General features: G+C 39.0%; 2 protein-coding genes across 6 annotated transcripts in view; one reads left to right on the forward strand and one right to left on the reverse strand.

The window, feature by feature from the left end:
• elmo2 (engulfment and cell motility 2) overlaps nt 1–10,142 on the forward strand; it is a 28,305-nt gene extending 18,163 nt beyond the window's left edge. For all 5 annotated transcript variants that reach the window (XM_008409927.3, XM_008409928.3, XM_008409930.3 and 2 more), the window contains 7 exons: nt 1,125–1,261; nt 4,026–4,189; nt 4,266–4,378; nt 4,476–4,583; nt 4,694–4,776; nt 4,869–4,946; nt 6,614–10,142. In XM_008409927.3, coding sequence (XP_008408149.1) covers nt 1,125–1,261; nt 4,026–4,189; nt 4,266–4,378; nt 4,476–4,583; nt 4,694–4,776; nt 4,869–4,946; nt 6,614–6,814 — 884 coding nt within the window. In that variant the 3' untranslated portion in view covers nt 6,815–10,142. The remainder of the gene's footprint in view (nt 1–1,124; nt 1,262–4,025; nt 4,190–4,265; nt 4,379–4,475; nt 4,584–4,693; nt 4,777–4,868; nt 4,947–6,613) is intronic.
• Nucleotides 10,143–11,758: 1,616 nt separating this feature from the next.
• LOC103465275 (leucine-rich repeat neuronal protein 2-like) lies at nt 11,759–24,619 on the reverse strand. Its single transcript, XM_008409926.3, has 2 exons — nt 24,297–24,619; nt 11,759–15,058 (listed from the first exon to the last, which is right to left on the reverse strand). Exon 2 carries the CDS (start codon nt 14,743–14,745, stop codon nt 12,373–12,375), a length of 2,373 nt encoding a protein of 790 aa, XP_008408148.1. The 5' UTR covers nt 14,746–15,058; nt 24,297–24,619; the 3' UTR covers nt 11,759–12,372.
• Nucleotides 24,620–25,282: the final 663 nt, after the last annotated feature.

Genomic DNA, 25,282 nt, shown 5'->3' on the forward strand with positions numbered 1-25,282 from the left:
AGCACATTTACTCTTAATTCCACAAAAACTGTAACTTAATAACTTTTTCGTTTTGTTTTGTTTTGCATGCCCCACATAACAAGACATTCACTATTTTTCTACAACATCTTTTTAGAATAAATAATAATTTTGTTCCACTTAACATTTTGAGACAAAAAGCTTTGGTGTGCTTTTCTGTGTTTCTTACATATCAGATTGTTACATCATACATGTAATTTATTGTAACTTTAATATTCTTAGCATCTTTCCTGTCATGATCAGCAAACAATTAATTTATATCAGGAACGGAGGGGGCAGTAAGTGTTACACACAGGACTCCAAAACTATGAAAACAAAGACAACACGACTGCAGAATTGACATTTGAAATTGCATTTTATAACAATAAGTAATAATAATAGTGATATTAATTTAAAAAAAAAATACTGGTATGGTGCTTTTCTAAACCCTTAAAGACACTTTACAGGAATCAAGTAAAATTACAAACAGAACACTATGTACATCAAATAAACTCGTTAAACTGGCTAGCACTAAAACACCATTCCAAGTATGTTTTTCTAAGAAATGTCAACCCTTTCATTTTTTAAGACTTTAGAAAAGGCTGCCAGTACTTGCAAACCCAGGATATTTCATGACAGACTGGGGGGAAAAGCTCGGAAGAAAACAACTGTATTCTTGTTCTCTTTTGCTGTCTGGCAGCTTGAAGGAAGCCCAGGCATCTCTTGACAAGCCTCTTGCACATTTTAAGCTTCCTGTGACTGTGTCAGTGTCCCTCAGTAACAACTTGTCCACCCAGCAGCGGCGTTAGGGCAACCTTTTTAGTGCTTTGGTGTGTTCGGTGAACAAAAAAAAAGAGATCGGATCTTTATTTTCAAATCACTGATTAGGACCGCCGAAGAATAAATTGGCTGATTCTGGTCACCTGGAGATTTTGTCCAGTGTCTCTGCTAATAAACTCTTCCTAACGCAGCAACGGCAGAGCCAGTAATCAAGGCAAGATCAATGCAACGAAGTGGCTACACTTTACATGCTGATAATCAGGTTGACCAGTGTGTCTGTGCATCTGATTTCAGTGCAGCATTTGGCCAAACCCATGTTTACACATTTGAAATTGTTTTCTGTTTAGCAAACGAGGGCTGCAATGATTATCACCCCATGTTCTTCACTCATGACCGCGCGTGGGAGGAGTTCTTCTGCGTCTGCATCCAGCTGCTTAATAAAACATGGAAGGAGATGAGAGCCACGGCTGAGGACTTCAACAAGGTCTGAGATTGCACAACGCTCGTATTTATATTCAGATGCACCAATTAATTAAAAGCTCTCAATTTTTTTTATGCCTAAGCTTACCAAAAACAAACCTTAGACCATATGGTAGCAGCTTATTTACCCGCAGCGCTCGCGGAAACCTTTGCAAACAGAGCAACTTTGATTTGTTCCTGTTTATTTTATTCCCCTGCTAATTTTAGAGGTGAGGTAATTAGCACCTTTGGTTGCCATGTGCTTTAAACTACCTCCTTCCAGTTATCTGGCTCTCCCTTTTTATTTGGCCTGAAGCCAAATTGTGCTGCTTTAAAAAAAAATCATGAATCAATGTGGATATTAATCTAAAGAATAATGAGTCATCCAAAAAGAAAAGGACATATTCACTGGCAAAAAGTGAATGTTGTTAAGAGACAAGAGCATGTCCCCCAGCAGCAGACGCAGTTGCCAGTTTCCTTTAATTATTGGCTCACAATATGACGAAAATGGACTTTCCTGGACGAGTTGAACTTCATGACCCGTACGGTCGCCCTCACGTAATTGGTTCCAACACCCACCCACGGTGACATCTGCACACCGCTCATGCAGAGCAATTATATGATGCGACTGCTTAAGCTCATACAGACCCCACAATGTGACCCCTATCAAGCTCCATCAAGTGCTGATAAAGCTGTATAATTTGTCTATGAGGCATCTTCTGTGTCCAGTGACCTTCACTCTCCGTTTTTATGACCACTAAACACTCCAAAATCTGCCTCATAACACAGTTTGTCCACTCACAAACCCACCACTCATGCCCACTCTAAACTCGCATTTTCACTCCAAAGAGAGTCATTTACACGTCCATCGCTGGTCTGCACTAATGGGCGGACTGGGAGATGAATGTTTGGGCCAGTGGATAATAAGTCGTTCCTGTATTTTAGTAGCAGAATCTCACTTTGAAGACAGCAGCTTTTGTTTCAGAAGAAAATTGCAATTTGCTTTAATAGTATAACAAATAATGGAACAAGAAAATAAAAATGATTAACATACCCCGTATTAGGGGTAAATCAATAATTGATCAAATTTTTTATTTATGAAGATTTATTTATTGGAAAATCTGGATTTTTCTTTTCACTCAACACACTCTGAGATGCTTGTTTTAAAAGACGAATGAACCAAAACATTGTTCAACAGAAATGGTTCACCAAACACAAAATCTTTGTTTCATATTTATCTCAGTCCCTAGACCAAGGATGTCCAAAGTGCGGCCCGGGGGCCATTTGTGGCCCTTGGACTGATTTTGTATGACCCCCAACTGCAATTCAAAAATGATACAAATTTGATCTGCAGATGCAGATGAACACTTTTAATTTGTAATCATGGTAAAAATTGTTACCAACATTATTTTCTTACACAGGAAAATGTAAAGTACAGAACAAAGTATTTGTATTTACATAAAAAAGTTTCAACAAAAGGTCAAACTTAAAGTAAGACTTTTACTGAAAAGGCAACATTGCTGCACCCAAATCAGCTTTTATTCTTTCTTAAACTTGGCTAAATATAGCAAACGCTTTGAAAGAAAGTGACCCAAATCCTGCTCTCATTACTGAAAGTAAATTTATTCATTCGATCCCAAAAGAAACTGAAAACTACATGTCTTTCTTTTAATACAGCAAACCTGCAAAATGACAGTAAGCAGTTCATTTCTGCCAAAAAACTCAGAAATTTTGAGAGTAAAATCTGAAATTTTCTAGAAAAACAAGGGAACTTGCTAGAAAGAAAACATACAATTTCTATATTAATGTCTAGAAATTTACAAGATTTTTTTCCCCCAAAACATCTTGTAAATGTCTGAATTTCAAATGTCAAAAATTTTCTTTTGAATTTTTTTCTAGAAAATTTCTGGATTTTTGTCAGAAATGTACTCCTTTTTTCTATCTACAATGGTCCTAATACACCATTACAAAAATAGTTTTCAAGTTTTGGATCTACATCGGCTACTTTATTTGCTTCAAGTTAGGTTTTTTTGGGGGGGGGTTTGGCCCATAATTACTTTTGAGTCTGTAATTTTGGCCCATGTGACCAAAGGTTTGGACACCCCTGCCCTTGACTGAGAGGAGAACATGAGAAAAAACAGGACGACCCAAAAGACTGCAAAGATCTTCATGAATGCTCAAACCTTGTAAAATTTTATTGGAGAGGAATATACTCATTCTTTTTGGTAAAAGAGGGATGGTAAAATGGAGGTTTACAGGTGATGTCCTAATGAGCAATTATTTACTTTTTCTGCACTGAATAAATGTACTGAGCAGAAGTTGGTCTATTTTTTGTGGATGGTTTTTCACACTTTACTGTATTTCCCATCTGTTTAAATACAGATTAACACAGACCATTTATTTCTCAGCTGGATTACTACATATTTCCATGATTACAGTGAGAAAATGACTTGATAATAGTACAACCTCTTATTAAATTGCATTTTTCAATTCTAGTATCAATTTTCTGCTTTTGGTCCAGACCAGTAATATTAGATGAACTTTTTTATAGTAACCGAATGAGCGCCTGGTGAGGACGAACACTGGTATTATTCATGCAACACATGACCCTGTTAAGTTCAATAGAATAAAAAGGGATATTTGAAATAGTTATACCTAAAGAATCACAAAGAAAAAGTAATCTAAAGAGCTCACATGCGTCTGCATTAACCCAGCTTTTGAGCCCTACATTTTTGCTCAATCAGCCCTCATTATTTGTGTGTGCGTGTGTGTGTGTGAACGCTGCCCAGGTTATGCAGGTGGTCCGGGAGCAGATCACCAGGGCTCTGGCTATGAAGCCGTCCTCCATAGACCAGCTGAAGAACAAGCTGCGAGGCCTCAGCTACTCTGAGATTCTGCGTCTGCGGCAGTCAGAAAGGATGAGCCAGGACGACTTCCAGTCTCCGCCCATCATGTTAGTTTCAGCCTTTCCTGCATTATTCATTTTGTGTTCATGGTTTTCAAGTTCCTCATGCTGTGCTGTGCTGCAGAGAGCTGCGGGAGAGGATTCAACCCGAGATCTTGGAGCTCATCAAGCAGCAGCGGCTCAACCGGTTGTGCGAGGGAAGCTGCTTCCGTAAACTGGGGAACCGTCGAAGGCAAGGTACAGAGAGGAGCGCTGCAGACATTTGTCTCTCTGTGCAGAGTGTTGCTTTTATTCATTATTGTATTTTTTCTTTCTTTCTTTCTTTTTTTAATAGAAAAGTTCTGGTTCTGCCGATTATCTCTTAACCACAAAGTTCTGCACTACGGGGATTTGGAGGAGTCACCTCAGGGTGAAGTGCCTTTTGAGCTACTGAGTGACAAGAGTGAGACACACTTTTGTTTGTTTCTGCTACTTTTTGCCTTTTTTTGAGAAAACACAAAACAATTCTGCATCTGGTGAGAGGATAAATTTCTCTGTTTTTTTTCTCTCCAGTCCCTGTCTCAGACATCAAGTCTGTGCTAACAGGAAAGGATTGCCCTCATATGAAGGAGAAAAGTGCTCTAAAACAAAACAAGGTGCTAATATGTTCCATTTATATTCATGTCTAACATATTTTGCTGACTCGTGACCTTGCTGTGTTGTTGCTGAATTTGTTTCGCTCTGCCAGGAGGTGCTGGAGCTGGCCTTCTCCGTCCTCTATGATCCAGACGAAACGCTTAATTTTGTTGCACCGAACAAATACGAGGTAAGATATTCGCAGGCTATGACCTTGTGCTCGCAGGTTTTTTGCTGCAGTGTCTGAATTGTGAATGAGATGAAATAATTGAACCCTGTATTAATTTTTTGATTTCGTCTGCTGGCCTTGGCTGGCTGCAGTAATGTTTTGATGCTGACTGACTTCTCGTTAATCTGAAGACAGTCAGGCTGGTTCACTGAAGGTTTTACATCTACAAAGTTCACATAAGACAGAGTCTGAATGTCCATCTTGACTCCATGGTTCATACGCAACCTGGAAAGGTTTGGAAACTTCTGAAATTTGTTTCCAGTGTTTTCCATGTCTGAATAAGTATCAAAACATTTTTCTATTCTCAAACTTTATTTCTCATCGCATTTTCCTCCCTTTGTTCCTTCATTCCTTCTTTTCCTCCTTTTATTCTCTCTTTTATTCCTCCCTTCGTGTTACATTTTACATTTTTGTGAAGAACCGAGACCTTTAGAAAGTTGAGCCTAGAAAAGTTTGCATTTTTCCCCTGAAGACGGTGTAAGAACCCTGTGATTGACAGAGCCTTTTTCGCACACTTGGCTAACATTTAAATGGTGTTTGATGCTCGTATTTGGAGGAAACTCTGCCCATATTTATCTAATGTTTGTGAAACGAACAGCAATACTTGAGCCGTGACATTAGCGTGAAATGTGCCACGACCTCTGGGGGCTGGATTTACTTTCACCAAGGAGTACAAACAGGAATTAAAGTAAAAATCAAGACTTTCTGCACCGTTAACTTTGTTGACTCTGGTGAACTCGGGGCTGTTTGCTCAAGCCAGTGGCCAGAAGCTCTGCTGAACAAGAGGGACCAACAGATCCCATAAATAGGCACATGAAGCAAACGGCGTACAACAGAAACCATTTACTCATTCACAAATGCACACAAATGATTCCAGTAGACAAAAAAGCAGAGGACATTCAAAACAACTGCTGACATGCCCAGGTTCGGCTCTCCAAGCAAATTGACCCCAAGATGCAAAAATAAGTCATCAAAACCCTAAAAGGACGTCTTTAGACCTACACCAGTAGTTTGCTGACATTAAAGTAGATGTCTGATCAATCTGCACAAGTTTACGTTTCGTGGGAGGTCTGGAAGGGGGACAACCAAATGCAGCATTCCTGGAAAGGAAGCTCATGCCATCTATTAAACATAGAGGTGGAGGCATCATGCTGTGGGGAGGCCCTTCTGCAGCAGGATCTGTCAGTCTCACCCTCGTAGGTTGCAGTAAACCCTTCAAACATCTCACACCTCAGAGGGTAGAGTTTGGTTGATTACTGCAAGTGTCTCTGAAGTTATTTCAGACTTGATAACTTTTCTGCTCACTAGAAAACACATCTTTCATTGCGATCTTTTGGAAAATAAGGGGAATTTTTGTTGTGTGAATTCAGTTAAATCTTTATTTTCCAGAGAAAACGATATCAGACATCAATATTTGCACATCTTCTGATAAAAATCTAAATGCTTTGTGCTAACTCGCTCCCATAACTGTGTGTATAATCTTGGAATGATTCCCCTTCGCAGAGCTACTTGGGTCAGTAAATTTGACCGTGAAGGGTCCTCACTCACTGAAACTCCTCTGCACGTGTGTGTGTGTGTGTGTGTTTGTGTGTTGGTGTGTGTTTGTGTTTCTGTGCCCACATGTTCAGTATTGCATCTGGACCGACGGGCTGTGTGCGCTGCTGGGCAGAGAGATGGGCAGTGACCTGACACGCAGCGACCTAGATACCCTCATAAGCATGGAGATGAAGCTCCGCCTCCTCGACCTTGAGAACATCACGATCCCAGAAGCCCCGCCTCCAGTGCCAAAGGAGCCTAGCTCTTACAACTTCACCTACAACTACAGCTGAGTTGTGCGTGTGCTTCTGTGTGTGCTCGAATGCCATGCATGCATGTATTGATAAAAGACACGTCTACTCATCTGTTGATGAATTTAGCTGCTTATATTTATAACGGTTGATTTTGTTTTCCAGAACTTTAAACACACACGTTTAGGATGCAGTATGGTTGTCAGACTTAAAACAAAAAAACAACAACAACAAAAATGTGATAATAGCTTTATGGTGGGGTCAGAGGTTAAACTTTACTTAACAGTTGAGAACCCCAACAGCATCTTCATCTCCTCTAATTCAGAAATGAAACCGGAGCTTTTAGTTTCTCAGTAAAATGTTCTTGCTAAGTCGAGCTATGCGTGGTAGCCATGGCAACTGGTAATGAAGGGGCTACTGTCTCAGTTTAAACGTTTAAAATGTGCTGTGGTACTGCTCGTTCCTCCACTTGTACAGTAAAACACAATCAGCTCTACACCTTTTCTCCATTATTGCCTCATTAATATCAAGTTATAAACATGTTGGACTGTAATCAAGCTGGACAGCTTTCTCCGTAGGAGCCTGTTTCTGCTATGAAATGAGACGTTCGTGTGCTAGAGAAATCTTTTGACGGGGATTAATTTTTGTCAACTATAAATATCAGGACTGGCACGAGTCCAGGTGCTGAAACCTGCATTTGTGTCTTCACAAAGTTTGCTGTTTTTCTGAGCAGTTGCTGAATCTGCTGATTCGAAGCCCAAATTGGATCACACAAACAATCAAAATCGGACTAGATTTGGTTATTGTTACTGGATGAGGGCTGGTAGTAAACAGTTACCGGCACAAAGCTGAGTTTACACACCTGGTGTCGCTGATCGCTGATGCTGCCGCTGCCGCTGCCGCTGCCTGAATTAACTTCTTTCTCACATTTTTCTTGGCTGCTCTACAGTATCGGCTCACAAAAGGGATTCAGTTCCCTAATTCAGTTTTCAGTCTTTGTGTGTTTGTGTCTGAGAGTGGACATCTTCATGTTTTTCTTGTGTGTTCATATTAGTTCCCAAACTGTGGTGATGCACCAGTAGTGATGCAGTCACTCTAAAAAGTTTTAGCATCCTGACAAGCTGGTTTTTATGAGCTTGGTCATTGTATTTACTTACCAGTATAACTTGGTGCCGCGTTTTGACAAACCTGCATGACGTAGTTGTAACAAACATAAAGATAATTTAACACAGAACATTTTTGTGTATGAAGTAGAGATTCACCAATAAATCTACAACAATTAGGATCTGGCAGTTTTCTAAAGACTAAAAAAATTGTTTTTCCCTACTTATGAAATGTCTTTATTGACATACAGCATGCTTTGATATATAAATTACATAATATTTCCTGTAGAATTTTAAAGTAAGGTCTCCGTCAAAGAACAGCACATTTGTTAAATCTTTAAGGTCTTATAGTCCTTAGAATAAGAAAATCTTAATAAATAAAAATTGAAATTTGGAAGTCAGACTTAAAAAATGAACTAGAAATTGGTATCAGCCCCCCCAAAAACCCTAATTGCTCTAGAGGTTAGCCAGAATAATGCATAAATTACACAGCACGAGTTTATAATATATTTCCATAATTAAAAGTTTAACAGTGTTAAAAAGTATTAATATATTTTGTCAGTTCTCTGTTGTGTATAAGGAAAAAGAGAAAACATTTCTTATGGGTAAATTACTTCAATGTTTGATATCAGATGACTACAACTACATCATGCTGGATACAAACTAGGTAAAGATGGTTTTTAATATAAATGCTATGTGGTTGTTGTGTATCCGCAACTTAAAGCATGGCGTTTCAGTTTGCATCATAAAAACTTACTTTACATTTTACGTGTTACCAGTTTAACAGTTTAACACATCTGCTCTCACTGCACAGACCAGGGGATTTAAGGAGCTTCTCTGCAATCTACTATTGAAACTATGCTGGCTTTTCCAATCCTATGAAACTCAAACTTTCCAAAAAGTGGATAAATCTAGTACTGCTTATGCATCACATGAACACAGGATTGTGTTCTTTATATTTAGCAGTATTGTCATTTTCAGTTTCCCAGTAGTTCCCGGTTATATGCTTTCAGCTTGTGAGCCGATACTCAGCACTGCTACTATTTGTTAAAGCTCTATAGAATTATATTTTTGTAAATGACTTTACCTTCTTATCATTATAACTCTCTTTCCAGTATTTCCAAGTTTAAATTAGTTTTTTCAGACTTCATTTCCCCTTAGCAATGTTAAAATTAAGAATACATTTCTAAAGATAAGTTGCTCAAAGAAGCAGAATTATTCTATTTTTACATATAAAAGATGAACATTGTCATATTTTTAGTTTTGTTTAAAGCTTTTATGAGCCTACCTAAGTTTGAAAATCTGATTTATAGCTGCAAACAATTTGCTATAAGTTGCACATACACAGCGCTGAAGAGTTTATGTTTTTTCAGTTTTCCTCTGAGTTCAACATAGATTTACTAAATGAACCTCTTGTTGTATAAAAGAACATGACAATGTTCAGATTACAACCCCAAACTGAAAATGTAAACATTTATCATGTTAAGATGATTTAAGTCTGTGAATTAGACTTTTATAATGTGAAGGAACCCTGTGTGTTTTTTGCATTCAACATGCTCAGTATACACTGAAACAAATCCATTATATTGTTTTTTTAAGGGCACCATCACCAGAACCTACTGCAACTATGATGTCAGCTTGTGTCAATAATCTGTGTTGATGCTAGTGGTAATAGCAGAGTTCAGCTTGTATGCAATTTGCTCCCCCCCCAAGTTTGTTTTTAATCTGATTTTGGAAATTCAAGTAGTTTAAAAATGGGTTTTGGCACCGAGAGTTTCTTAAAAGCTGTACATCTTCACCAGTTGAACATGTGCTGCCCAAAAGATGCAGTGTGCTCCAGGCCTGTGTGTTTACCAAATGTTTTTCTAATTATAGTGAATTAGTGGGAAACAAGCTGACTTGCTGTTCCTTTTATTAATTCTGCATAAAGCATTGTTCTCTAAGCCCTCTAGCCACCGTACCAGCCCATAATCTAACCAGTAACTCAACCAGTTGACGATTCAGGCATCGACTTCTGTTGCCGTTATCTTCTACAATAACTCTTGCCTTGAATGAACAAAAAATTAAAATTTTTAGATCCATTAACTGTTTTTCATGACTTGCTTAAAAAAATGTATTTACACTATGTAGTGCTACTAAAGAATGACAGAGTTATATAAATATTTGAATATGGTATCCATGTAGATCATTCTATGTATATACAGTAATGTCTTGCCTTATTGAAGAGTTGTATTATGTTTTGTGTGAATAAAGAAGTCCTAACTGATGCTCAACGTGTCGATTCTTAACGCAGAATTACATTAAATCGTATTAATGTCTTTTAAACTTTCGCACATTTTCATCTTACAACCACAAACTCCAATGCGTTGTCCAAAAATGTTATGTGCAAGAACAACATAAAGTAAAGGATAATGATGTAAACAAGTATTTATTTGCAGCTGTTAATCTGAAATGTGCGCTGCGGCTTTGTTTTCAGCCAGTCTTACTGAAATACCAGCAGATAAAATCCATCACCACTAATTACACTCAGGTGCCTCTTAGTTAGTAAGTTGATGCTGGTCAAGTCAGCATCATGCTGGGGGACGTTTTTATTCTAATTCCAGTTGTTCTGTGAAAGCCTCAGCGATTTGTCAGATAACATTAGTGCACAGCAGACGCATTTTTCTTTTAAAATTTTTAAGCAGTGTTGCTTTAAAAACCAACATTTCAATCTTTCCTCTAACGATGAAGCCATAAATACAGAGGAAGTGTTACTTCAGGTCAAATCATATTCATGTGTTGGAATGACCTCGTCAAATAAAGACCTACAACCAATTGAGAACTGGTGGAAAGACTTGAAAATGTATGTTTTTAGACATTCTCCAAACAACGTGGCTTTTAATTTGAGTTTTTGGAAAGAATGGGTAAAAGTGGGCAAACGTACTCGAAAGATGCAACTGTAATCGAAGCAAAGGTTGTCTCTTTTCTACAAACTACTGACTCACACAAAACAACACTCAATGTTTCAAAGTTATATTTGTATGAAATTTAGAAAACCTCTATATTTTCTGCTGTATTTATAAATAAAGTATTTTGAATTGGTCTATAAATCCCAATAAAACACGTTGGAAGTTGTGGTTCTAACATATCAAAACGCGAAAAAACTGCTGTATATGTGCAAAATCCTTACCGAAAGTAGCTGACTTTAATACTCTGCTGGCTGGAAACAATTTTCATGGTGCAACTAATCTGGCAGAATCGCTGCTGATGTCACTCTTTGACCCTCTCCAATTTTAATTAAAAAAATTAAAAGGCAAGACACTGCATTTCACATTTGTTCCTGTCTGTTTGAAATAAGTTTCTCTTACAGCTAAGCAGAGATCTGATGTGATCAGATAACTGTTTAACAAATGTATATTCCACCCATCCATTGTCTTTACCTGTTTATCCTTGCAGGGCCGAGGAAACACTGGTGCTCATCTCCAGCAGTCATGGGGTAACAGATGGAGTACGACCAGGACATTTTAACATTTTCTATTTCTTACCTTTGAATAAAGCTAAAGTGAGGTCCTGAAATCCAGTTCTGATATAAGGGAAATTCAGCAGCTACTTGAGTTTGGGACAATTGCATCTTTTGGCCCTTTAATCTGGCCTCTAAGTTACATTCCTCCTCCAGCAGAGGACATTGTGTTACTGAAAAGGCGTGAGATGTCTAACACCATTAGTATTCATATTGGTTTGGTGGAGAACCTAAACTTTTCTGAAATTATGCAACACTATTTCTAAATGACTTTTTCTGAATCTTATGTCCTTGTCAAATGATTTTCCATGTCAGTTTTTGATTAAAAGAAAAAGCACGAAACACAAGTAGATGCAAAAAAACGTACTTTAAAGCTCAAACTAGTCACTTTTAAATCACTTTTATTTTAAAACAGAGAGGGATGTTTTATCAGGGATGAGCTCACCATATTGGTACTGCAAGATGGACGTGTCAGTCCAAGAGCAAAGCTAAAGCGCCGTGTACATCAATCACTTTGACTTAAACTGTCCAAACCAGCAGAAAGTCCTTTCAGCGCCCGTTGTAATGCAGAATTTTATCAGCTTGGAGAGAGTATGCTCGAGTCTGGAAACATGTTGACTATAAACAGGACAAAACCCCGGAGGTCTGAGCTGCTCTCTTCTGTAAATATCCATTCCTGAAATGTATGAAGCTCTCTTTAGTTTCAGTCCAGTGATCATAGGCAGCTCAGGCTCTGTTGTTTCCCCTGTGTTAAGCAGGAGTATGATTGTCCAGTTTTATTTCCCCCGCCAAAGGGGAGATAAGCAATCTTTACAACACATCTCAACACAGAAACAAAGTCAATATATACTTTATGCTTATATAAAATAAATACAAATCTCTCGTTGCACCATAATCTCTAAATCCTTCATTTGCGTGAGTGCTAGAGTATATTTCATGTCCCATGTTATGGATGTGTGCCAGTTTATCTTGTCTGCCTTGGAATGTGTGTAATTATCTCAAATGATATAATACGATGCCAGCTTCTCTTTCAGATCTGTTGGATCTTCATTGTTCTCTTTTGTCTTCTGAGCGATAATAACAGTCTTTGGACCCTTGATATCCACACAGAGGGCGTTGTGATGCTTCCTCACTTCCTCGCCAGGTTCAGTATCCCAGCCCTGCACTGCTAGCAGCAGGATATAAGCAAGAAGCAGTAGTGTGACCGCTATGGAGGTCAGCTCTGGGTTGAGCTGCAGACCAGACTGAGGCTCTGGCACATCCTTGGTCCTGAACGACACACAACAAGGTTTTTTGCTCCCCTCCGACCCAAGGTTGTCTCTCTTGCCGTCCTCACTGATTCCTAAATGTAGACACACTCTGTAAAATGTCTCTGCCTGCAGGTGAGTTAGGTTGAAGCTCTGTGTGCCAGCAAGTATGCGCGTGGTATACGTTGGTGTGTGGGAGCTGGACTGCATGGCCTGCCAGGATAAGCGAGTGGAGGGCAGGTTTTGTCTGCTCTGCCAGGACAAGATAGCATAGTGCTCTCCAACCTCGTTCAACTCCAACCTGGCTTCTACTCTCATGGATTGAAATTTCTTCGGTTTAGTCATCAGCCCCCTCTTTCTATTTTTCCCCCTGTTGTGCACTCCTACTGTAACACTGCGCGTATCTGCTCCTAATGCATTCTCAGCCACACAGGTATACAGTCCTGCCTCTCTCGGGGAGATCCTGCTGATCTCTAGGGTTCCCTCAGGCTGTAGCTGGTAGTGTTTGAAGAACTGGCAAACAGTATCATTGTGGGCTCGTGGGTGCTGGAAACTGAGGGCAGATGTGTTGTTAAAGCCATCTGAAGTTGTGTTTCTACAGAGGGCAGAAGCTGGAAAACCTTTTGATGTACTGTTTGCAGAAGGCCCAAGTCTCAGGCCAGAGGGCGTCACCCAGTACAGTTCAGGATATGGCTCTGCAAGTGCTCGGCAGTGCAAAACCAGTTTCCCCCCTTCTTGAACTCCGACATAGGAGGGAAGGGAACTGGCGGGAATAGTTGGGAGGCAGGATGCAGACATCTCTCCTGAAGAGACCTCTCTCACTCTACGTGCTCTCAATTCAGGAGGTGCAGAGCATAAGGTCGCCTCAGGTTGGATGAAGCGCACCACCCGGGCCACCTGGGCCTTCATTTGTGTATCCCTTTCAATGCGAGGGTGAGAGGTGTCCCTGGCGGCCCAGTGGAACAGGCAGTCACATCGCAGTGGGTTGGAGTGAAGGCTGACCTCCTGCAGACTTGGCAGGGAGAGCATGATGTTCTGGTGCAGAGCACTTAGAGAATTAGAGTTTAGCATCAGACTCTCCAGTCTGCTCAGCCTGACAAAAGCCTGAGGATGAACGTAGGATAAACGTGGGTTGTTGGTGATCTCAAGCTTGGTGAGCTCTGGCAGGTTGTCCAGAGAGGCTTTATCTATAGACACAAGCTCCTCCATGTTGTTCAGGCCGAGCTCTTTTAGGTTCAACATGTTTTTAAAGTCTCCCGTCTCAATCAGTTTGATGCGGTTCTTATTGAGATCAAGGAACTTGAGTCCTGGCACTCTTTTCAGGGCTTGTCGAGGAACCTTGGTAAGATGGTTGTCGTAGAAGGAAAGACTTTCGAGTTCTTCGAGCCCTTCCAGTGCTTTTTCAGCCAAACTTCTCAGACCCATACCGCCAAGTACAAGGCTTCGTAGGGACGTTAGGGCCACAAATCCCCTCTCAGGCAGAGCCTCCACAGGGTTGCCCCCAAGCATGAGAACTTCCAGCTGAGGCAATGCTCTGAACCACCGAGGGTCAATTGTTGTGAGTCTGTTGTTATTGATGTGAAGACGACGAAGGGAGTCGAGGCCATTGAAGGCTCCGGGTGCAATTGAATGGAGGTTGTTGTGGCTGAGAAAGAGTTCTTGTAAAGCTGGCAATGATGAAAAAGAGGCTTCTGGCAGATGACTGAGATGGTTTTCCTCAAGGTGTATGGACAGCAGAGAAGGCAGGGAGGAACTCTGAGTTATTATCCTGACACGACTGAACCGATTCTGTGAAAGGTCCAAGTCGGTGAGGTTGGGGAGCCCATGTAGCACTGCAGTGTCCAGCACTGACAGCAAGTTACTCTGCAGGCGAAGAGTGTGCGTGTTCAGTGGTATGGGCAAGGGGAGCTTCGTCAGCAACAGATTGTTACAGTCCACCGTGGGTGCTTCGTGATAGACAGAATCCGGGGAGAACCATGGCTTGATCTGACACACACACCTCACTGGGCAGGGAACATACCATGGCAGTGCAGGTGGCAGGGAGCCCACAACAATGGGCACACACATCCCGCTAAACACGTACAAGAGACAATGTGACTGTAGGAGAGCTAAAGCTGGCCTCATAATCCTCTCAGGAGGTGATTCAGACAAGGTGAGGAAGACTTTGTTATGGAGATGAGGGATGAATCATTTGGACTGGAGATGTGTGAGCAAACTGTAACTGTAGAGCAGATGGTTTGGTTTCACCACTCAGCATAACATTAAGAGGTATTGGTTTAAGAGAAATATGAGAAATGGAAATGTGGAAATGTACTATCTATACAAGTCTTCTGCTCAACGTTTGCAGTGGCAACGGCTGTAGGGTGGTGATGGTGTTCGCTGTCCGAACGTCCGTCTCAAGTGCTGGCTGCAGGTGGACGACTCATTCCTTGGGTCACTGTTTTCAGAAACACAAGAAAAGGATTCAGTAACATGTCATTTCTGTTTGGAAGTACAGTTCTGTGAAGCATTTGCTCATCTTACATCATCAAACAAATTGGGTCACCAATAGACTGAAGACAAATAATTAGGATTTAAAAAGAAGTAGACTACAATATCTCAAAAAACAGCACATTACGCCCTGATCTAAAGAAATAAAACAGATTGCACAGAGGTACAATACCATATGAAGGATTTTGGACTGTAGAGAAACATAGTAGGAGTCATAATCTACAAGTATAGAAAACATGGAGCAGTAGTGATACTTCTCAGGAGTAATTTTACTGAAATTTTACTAAAATTACTTCAGGGTCACATTGATAATTCATCCAGGAGGTGACAAAAGAACCCAGTAAAAAGCACTGCAGACCTCACTTTTCTCATTGAAGGCGATTGTTTTTGATTCAACAATAGGAAAAGAAACAAAAACAAAGATACTTATAATCCCCATGACTTTCGTGAAAATATCCTGAGGACTGACAAAACAGAAGTAAAACTTTTTGGAAGATATATGTCATGTTTTCTTTGGTTTTTATAATTAGATCCCCCTGATTTAGGACTTTAATTGTGAAGACAATCCTGTTCGACAATCAACAGCAGAACAATGCAAAAAAAAATAATGATTTGGAGTGGCCTAGTCAAAGTCTGAACTTAAATATGACTGAGGAGTTGTGGTGTAACCTTCAAAGTTGTCTTTGCTTGAAAATCTTCAATGTGGCTAAATTAGAAAGCCAGGAAGAGTGGGCCAAAAATTCCCTCACTGGCAAATGGCTGACGGGAGTCATTACTGCCAAAAGTGGCACAACCAGTTACTATTTTAAAGGAGCAATTACTTTTTCCACATAGGGTCATTTTGGGTTGGATGGATTTTCCTCTAAAAAATTAAATTGCCATTTCAATGCGAGGATGAGAGGTGTCCTTGGCGACCCAGTGGAACAGGCAGTCACATCACAGCGGGCTGGTCTGAAGGCTAGCCTCTTGTAGTATTTGTGTTTCAGGGAATGTTTGAATTTGATGATCTAATTATTTAAACACACGTAAAAGAAACAGAGCAAATCTACAAGGGGCAAATACTTTTTCACTGTAAATTATAGTCTAACATCTTCCCTCATATTTTCTAAAGCTTTCAGGTGACATTTGGAAGCTGAAGCATTTTGCACCGACTATGTTGCATCAGTTTGCAAAAGAGTTTTTGTAATTGCACATTTTCTCTGCAAGTCAGAACAATGAGAGGAAAAAAATCAATCGGACGAAGAAAAGGTTTGAAAAGTACAATCAGGAATAGCGGCTGTTTGAAAAGAAATTTTGCCTTCAAAATCCATTTAGACAGGCAGAATAATAGGACACAAATGATGACGGTTGTAAAAGTTAAGTGACTGTAATTTAAGAAAATGGCACTGGATTAAAGACAGGGAAAATGATGTTCTGCTGTAATCTTTCATGTTATTCTCAACCAGAGGTGATGAAATCATCCAACATGTACATCAATTTTTCATGGGAGTACTTCACATGAGATAGTCAGAATATGGCCTTATTCATTATGAAACATGTAAATTAGACCCCAAGGATCATCAGTCTTCTGTATTTAAGATCTTAATGGGGACCGGAGTGTAAGTGTTTGCTGTTGAAGCACACACACACACACACACACACACACACACACACACACACACACACACACACACACACACACACACACACACACACACACACACACACACACACACACACACACACACACACACACACACACACGCATGCACACACACCAGAGTTACATCAGCTTCCGGCAGGCTTTCATATCAGGTACAATTTAGTATTCATATTACAGAATTATCATTTTAACAGATCTTAGATGTTTGGCAGCAATCAAAACAGTAATTGACTTAGTTTGAAGAGTGAATGTGCCTTTCTCAACCTTGTCTCAACACCAGATTTTAATAAGAGGAACCAAAGAAGAATATGACGTGATCTAGATTATTACACTTCCAAACAAGGTTACATGTTTTTATTTTAATAGATTCAATGTGCTGGCTTTTTAATCACCTTTTTCATAAGTTTTTTTTTTTTTAAAGTTGTTCCAAATTACGCACGTCTGTTATTTGAATAAGGAGACATGAGAAGCATCATGCCTTTTCGATAGGAGCGCTGCAGATTTGGATGTTCTCACCTCAGCTGCTGAGCACTTTAGAGCATCAGATTAGTATGCAGATTTATGTAAAAACCACCTGGACTTTTTTTCATGAAATTTGAAGAAATGAAAAGAGGAAGAAGATCCAGACATAATTTTATGAAGAACCTTGACGGTGGAGGGCTCAAGTGACCTTTCCGTTCCAAACTCGTGATTCTTAATATGTTCACAGACATAAAAAAAATCTGCACTGTTTTTACCAGAACGCTGCTGCTCGTGTTCTCACTAAAACCAGGAAGATAGAGCACATAACACCAGTTTTAAAGTCCCTACACTGGCTTCCTGTAGCTCAGAGAATAGACTTTAAAATACTGATGTTAGTTTATAAATCACTGAACGGTTTAGCACCACAAAACATTAAAGATCTATTATTGCTGTACCAACAGTCTAGACCCCTCAGATCTTCTGGTTCTGGTCTGCTCTGCATCCCCAGAACCAGAACCAAACGAGGAGAAGCAGCATTCAGTTTCTACGCACCACAAATTTGGAACAAACTTCCAGAAAACTGTAAAACAGCTGAAACACTGGGTGCCTTTAAATCTCAACTTAAAACCCACCTGTTTAGAGTTGCTTATGGCTATAGGTTTAGAGTGGGTTTTGATGTCTTTGATGTTTTTAATGTTTTTTTCTTTACTTTTCATCTAGTTATTAACTTCTTTTTATTTCTCTTTCACACTGTCGATGTAAAGCCCCCCTGGAAAACGTCCCAGTTAAACAAATCTATATCTAGGGGTGTGAGAATCCTTGTTAAATGGCGTTTTAACTAAAACTCTGAGGTGTGAGACGTTTAACTGAAGTCCTACAAGGGGTGCTGGTTTTAATGTTTTTATCTTTAACCTTTTTTTTTTAATTCTCTTTGTCTTTCTAACTGTTTATTCAATGTCACATGCTGTTTTTATTTTAATTATGTAAAGCACTTTGAAATGCCTTGCTGCTGAAATGTGCTATACAAATAAAATTTGATTGATTGATTGATTAATATTTATTCTATTATTTTATATTGCATATTATATTTATTCTATTTTATCAATGCATATGATACTTTTTCACCATTCGTATATTCTCCTAATGCATTCCCAGCCACACAGGTATACAATCCTATCAAGGAAGAGACCTTGTTAAGAAACATTTACAAAACTGCATAACTTACATGACCTGTAAATGTATTTGAGGCTCAACTGTAAGATCAGTGCTTATTATTATAGCAGCTCTGCTACAGTAAATATCTTACATTTTGGGACCACATGCTACCATAGGAGGTTTTCTGATCTGAGATGGTTTTTGTTTATGGGTGATCTGATTAGTCAAATTAGCCGAGTGAGGAAGCAGGAATGTGAAACAGGCAGCATTTCTCCAGCAAAGGTTAAGCAAAAGCAAGTTCCCTTCTGCTTATTACTGCTGATATTCAACACTGTTTAAAAAAATTTCATGGATTTTTTATATTCAACACTTAAAGAACTCAATACAGCTTCAGGTAGGCATGCAGCATGTACATCTACAGGTAATGAGACGGTTGTGTTTTTGGTTTTGATAGTTTTCACAGCAATACCTGCAATGTAATCATGCTAATTATTTTATCCCTTCACTGTTCAAGGTTTTGCTCTTTTAGCTGTATTTTTACATGAAGCATTTCTATATATGACAAGGAACTGATCTCGACTGGATTTTTTTAAATACTGGTCTTCATTTAATCAATTCATCGCCACCAGGGTGGTGTTTTCATATGCTTTGACAGCTGAGCTAAAGTACATTTTCATTTTCTTTTGTAAGAAAATGTGACTACAGTAAGTAGTATTTACCAGCAGGAGGTCACTTAGAGTGGTTTGAGTTTGAGCAGGGTTTATAATCTGCTATAAAAGTCAACTGGCTCACATGGGGCTAAGAAGAACAATTAATGGAAACAGGGAGTAATATGATTTATTTTCAGAAAAAAAAACATAATCAAATTACATTAGTGTTTGTATTTTTATGCTAATTTACCACATAATTTACCAGAAATGCCTAACTACCAAGTAAAAAGCAAAGTGAAGTGCAATGGTTTAAAGCACATTTGTACAAAATAAAATTAGCAGAGCACAAAATGCTAATATGTTGTTATAAAGTGGGGTGACAGAAGGGACAAATTAACCTTAAAGATGTATGAGAGGCTTGCACGTCATGTCCTTTCATCTGTTTCAACTCAGAGAGGTAATGGACGTAGCAGAGACCACTACCACCCGTCTGTCAGTACAACAGTTGGTTACCATGGATACTTATTACACACTGGTGAATCGGCGTTATTGCTGACGATTGGCGTTGCGCTGATATTTTGGCAGGTCTCTCTGCTGCTTTCACCTTACAGGAGCTGCCTGCTTTGAAGACTCTGCTTCAAGATAACGTCCAAATAACAACACAATTCACTATATTTTACTTATTTTTTTATCGTCATTTCAGAATATTTGAGTACATTGTGGGAGTTTGTGTTTAACTTTCATGTTTAACTCCTTATTGTGAAAGCTAGAGTTTTCAATATCCTGATGATTTGCTATTCTTATGCCTGCTTTTATGTATTTTATATTTTTGTGTGAATCTGCTTTGATTTGCTGTTACGTTGGTGTTGATGCACTTGAATTTCCTCGCTATGGGAAATTAAAGGATATTTCTATTTCCATTCTGTTCCATTAAATATAATCTTCCCGCCTTAATCTATTTAACAACCATTTCCAAACAAACCAGGTAATTTTGCAAAGTTTGTTTTCTTTCCCTTGTATCTACAAGGAGACAGAGTTTTTGACAAAAGAAAAAGAGGGGTTTTAAAAATTAATCTCCAGGGTGGATACATTCAAAAACAGCTTTGTGGTTTATATATGTGTCTGGACTGCATATATAGATACTTTTTTTTTTATAAAGGGAATAAAATAGAGGCCAAGTTTTGTTCATGCCTTTTTTCACTTACTGTGCTAAAAACTCAGAAGTCCATCTTTTTCACGTTGTTCTGCTTTCATTAAACTTTAAATGTAGCGAAAGAAATTAATGACTTGGAGGAAATGAGTTACCGCTGTTAAAGAAAACATGAGCCAGAACTGCTTTGGGAGAATCTGTAACCTGACACTGCTTTGGCCATGCTCAAAGACTTCTTATTTTGAGTAATGCAAATATCAGCATTATCACCACTTAGAACAGGCAGATTTGACTGAATTTTCTGTTTGGAAAGATTCTAATAAAATCATTCAGTAAAATCTGGGCTTTAAAATCCCACAGACAAAATCTGAAGTACTCTAGTTTGAGACTCAGTTTGATGTTTACATGTGTTTTTGTTTCAACCACTTCATAATATTGCAGATGTTCAGAAGCATACCATATCGTCCCACTGAATCTGTTCTATGAAAAATATGTTGATGCACATATGTATGAAAATTATGCAGTAAAACGTAACAAATAATTAAGTTGCAGATTTTTTTTTTTAAAACGCCAGCTTTTAAAATCAAAATTCCCTTTGCAATTACCTGAAACCAGCTGAATTAATTTTGAAAGCCGCTTCACATGCCTGGAATATTTGTGCATTCTTCAGCATCATTTCCATACTTCTGAAGCTGCAAAATGCCACTCCAATTCATAAACATCCATTTGCACTGCAACAAGAGCCATCCGTTTAATTTCTGTGATTGGGTTTTGTAAGTAGTTTGAAAAGTTATTACTGAACGATTTTATAACCTCTCCTGACATTTCCAGACTCTGCTCATCCTGCCAGCTGGTGTGCAGAAAGTCTGCATGTGTGCAGTTTATGTGGCTAATTGGAAGAAACAGAAAAAAACAAACTTTAAAGCGTTGTCAGTTGTTTGCTGGTGTTTGAGGGAACAAAATGAAGAAAATCCTTCTGTCCAAGCAGAAAATTACTAAAACATAGCCTTTCATCTGATATTTTCAATAAAATAAATAGAATAATAGTGGGAGTTGGGCTTGCTGTATATAAGTGAGTTTATAATGTGAGCTGTAACTGTAACAGGGTGCAATTTCATCCTCCTGGGACTCATCATACCCCTTCATCATCCATTCACTTTAATCGCAGTTCATTCATCCTTTTACATGCAACCTGCTCAATAATGGATTCATCATTTAATTTTGATATGCTCCTGTTTTTACTGCTCTCTTGGAAAGCTTGTAGTGTTTACAGCCTTTTCAGAAAAGCGAAATCGTGTACTGATAAGTGCCAGTAAAGTGTTGCCTTGTCGCTTGAATTGTTCATAAAAGTAGAGTAAAGTAGTTGTGTGTGACTCAGCGGCTACCTTTGTAACACAGTGTAATCTTTTTAGGTTTAGATAAATGTAGAATATTTCTGTCTTTAGGGGCCATTAGTACTCTGCAGACTCTTCTGGCTCAAACTTAGAAAAGCTCAAATTGTCAACAACAGGACTTTGCCTAGTTAAAGGAAAATATGTGGAAGTAACGCTCAGGTGGCCATTCAGTGAAAGTTGCTTTCAGTATTGACCTCAACTACGAGTTAAGATGTATATTACTTACATTAATAGAAAAGTCTAAATTTTTATCATTGGTACACGTCAACTGTGAGAGACTGAATCAAAAAACAAACAAAAGAAAACTTAACATTTTATTGCATGAAATAAGCATTTGATGCAAAATAAAAATACAACTTAATATTTGGTACAGAAACATTAATTTAAATTACGGGGGTCAGACATTCCCTGCAGTTCTCAACCAGGTTTTCACTCACTGCAGCAGGGATTTTGACCCTCTCCTTCACATAGATCTTCTTCTACATCTGTCGGGTTTCGTCGGGAAACACAAAGTTTCTACTTCCAACCAAAGATTTTCTGTTGGGTTCAGATCTGGAGACTTGCTGGGCTACACCAGGACCTGGAAATCTCAGGCACTATCCTGCTGGAAGATCCGGAGATGACCCATCTTCAGCTGCTGACGTTGTCACCCAAAATCTTGTGAGTGTTTTGGGATAATCCATGACGGCGTAATGTGTTTGTAGCCTTTGCAGCTGCTCCGAGCTCTCTTCAGGTTATTGATTCGGACCGCTCGGGATCCCTCTCTTTTCTCATGATCATTGATACTCCATGAAGCTACACAATGCATGTAGCGCCATATTGAGAGAGACTGACTGTCTTCCATTGCCTAATAATTGCACCAGCAAGTGCTCCCTTCTCACCAACCTGTTTATTGTCCTGTAGCTCATCTCAATCTTGTGTAGGTTTCCATTTCAGTCCCTGGCGTCCAGAGACAACTTGTCCATGGGGGAGAAGTTGGACAGGTGTAAACAGGTGCAATTAATGCAGGTGGGACAGGAGGGTTTCTTAAAGCTGAAATAACAGATCTGTGAGAGCTCAAATTCTTGCTGGTTGCCATGTGACCAAATACATATTTAAAGCAATAAAATGATAACTAATTATTTACAACTCACACAATCTGATTTTCTGTATTTTTCTTTTAGATTTTGTCTCTCACAGCTCAGGTGTACCTACGATGAAAATTACATACCTCCATTCTTTGTAAGTGGGTAAACTAGAAACATTAGCAGTGTGTCGAATACTTATTTGGCCCACTGTATGAACCCACTTCTGTAAAACACCCAGCAATAACCTGAACTACAGCTGAGGGGTCTCCAACCTGTGGCTCCAGGGCCACATGTGGCTCAGCATACTTTCCAAAGTGGCTCCTGATAACATTGACCCAGAATAATATGCAGCTGATCAGTGTTTTTAAATTAAAATATAATTTAAAGAATAGATTTTGCAGTTCTCTTGTCTTGTCATGCAGGTTCTGCATATAATCAGAATGTTGATCCAATTAATACTTTTTTTTAATGTCATTAAATCCCAAACTGTGCTTTTTTTTCCCTTTATTTGTGAAAAAATTTGGAGTTCTTGAAAGTTTCTTTTGGGTTTTTCACCACTGTAGTGTATTTGCTCTGTAGAGGAATACTTTAAAAGCCAGTTGTTTTAGGTTACTAAATTATATTTTTTGTTTTCCTTCAAGTTCTGTTTTGTTTAAGACCAATAATAAAAAATGGTTAAGATCAATATTTTTCCTTTTCATGTTTTATCTTGTTTTTGATTTTTCAAGGTTGTTTTTTTTAAGCTGGTTAACATTCCTCATGCAGTCAAATGTGTTTGATTCCTTGAAACATGTCCACTTTTAAATTGATCCCCCTGGGATCAATTTAATAAAAAAAATAATTTAAAAAAATCACACAAAAAAATCGGTCTGATTGTCAAAGTTGATTCAAAAATAAATGCGCAAAAAGATCTCATAAATATCTGCCTAAAAAAAACTCATAAAGGAAATTGTTCACTGGACACGTGAAACTAAAACTGTGACCCCAGGAGACGCTCATTTCTTTTAATTTCTCCCTACTCAGCTCTACATTTAGATCAGTGGTGGGATAATTTGATGGTAATCCGTTGTAATCTCCAAGCTCAGACAGAAAAATTTGGGCCGAAACTACATGAGAACTGTGAGCAGAAGAACGAAAACATGAGGAGGATTTGAGGTCATTTCAGAATAGTCACACATTTTCTCCTTCGGTTCCCTTTTTCTGTTCAATTCAGGATTAAGTCAGAGGCAAGCAGAGAGAAAATGGTGTAAAGCGGAGCTGCATGTATGTGGGCTGTGCAGCTCCAGCACAGAGAGGCTGAGCAACAGGGCAGAATGGAGTTCAGGAAGGAGGGATGATAAGATGGAGATAAAGATGCTGGATGCAGATTGAAAAAAAAGAGAAGAAGAAGAAAAAGAAGTAGAAGAAGAAGAAGGAAAGACGCATTGCTCCAGCTTAAATTGTTTCTGCGTTCACCCAGACACCCTCTGACACAAACATTTATTTTCCTACAAGCCTCTTCATTTAACTCATACACACACACAAACACACACACAAGCACACACACCTGCTGTCATCACCTTTAAGTGGCTGCGCATGCATCCAGTGCTGCATGTGTGCATGTCCCTGCGCGTGCTGGGATGTCCTCCTAGCTCAGAAAATATCAACATATTTCCAGTCTCTTACCGCAACAGAAGCATTGACTACGTCTCTCTCTGTCGCTTCTTCTTTCTCCATTTGTTCTCTGTCTTGTCTTTTTGGATGCTTCATACGCCAAGGTACCTCTTCTCCTCTGCCTCTCTCTCTGTCTCTGTCTGTTGTTTGTTTATCAGATAAGATTTCTGAAATATCACTTCCCTGGCTCTCCCTCTCCGTCTCTGGAGCAGAGGAGAAAATTGGCACTGACTGAATCCCTTTCTCCCTCTATCCCTCCAGCTAAAGAGGAGATGAGGTGTGTTCTGCAGCAGCGCTTCTCATCTCTCCTTCTCTCTCTCTTTCTCTCGCACTGCCTGCCTGACTCTCAGCCTCTCTCTATTTTCCAATTTCACAAGCCAATAGAAAACCTCTTGTTTTGATAACAACATGCTGTTTTTCTTTTTTTTTTTTTTTGCTGGATGAAAGGTTTGCTTGGGCTCTCAATGGCATTCTGAATGTGTTGAATGTGCACTGAACACCAAGGCACAATGCTGGATCATGCATACAGACATTGTGAAAACCAGCAGACATAATAGGAGATATGTTCAGCAATTGTTGCATACAGGTAAATCCCAATAAACCACAATGTAGTCTAGAAGTTAACTTTTTTCCAGTAATTCAAATAAAAAGCTTAAAACTTACACATGGATTCCTACAAATATTTCTCAGGAAATTAGACTAAAAAACATCCAATAAAAATAATAATAATAATAAAAAAGAAATGTCATGTTTGACCATGTTATGATATGTTAGTAGAAAATTAGGTGGAAGGAAAAAGTGTGGGTGAAAAAGCTGCACATGTGTATAAAGCAAAGCTACATCAAGAATTTGAGGGAGATTCATAAGGTGCGGGTAGTCAGAATCAGAATCAGAGTCACGGACCTGGTAGCCTTAAAGCACCAATACCTGCTTTATTAATATCACTGTGTTCAACTGGCCAACAAACTGGCCTAACCAAAACCTTGTGGAAAGTCTAT

Source organism: Poecilia reticulata, chromosome 5 (assembly GCF_904066995.2).
Source record: "Poecilia reticulata chromosome 5, P_reticulata-male-v2, whole genome shotgun sequence".
Taxonomy (NCBI): domain Eukaryota; kingdom Metazoa; phylum Chordata; class Actinopteri; order Cyprinodontiformes; family Poeciliidae; genus Poecilia; species Poecilia reticulata.

Coding starts and splice junctions, on each gene's coding strand:
- LOC103465275 (XM_008409926.3), bottom strand. CDS start 14,745: ATGAGGCCAGCTTTAGCTCTCCTACAGTCACATTGTCTCTTGTACGTG.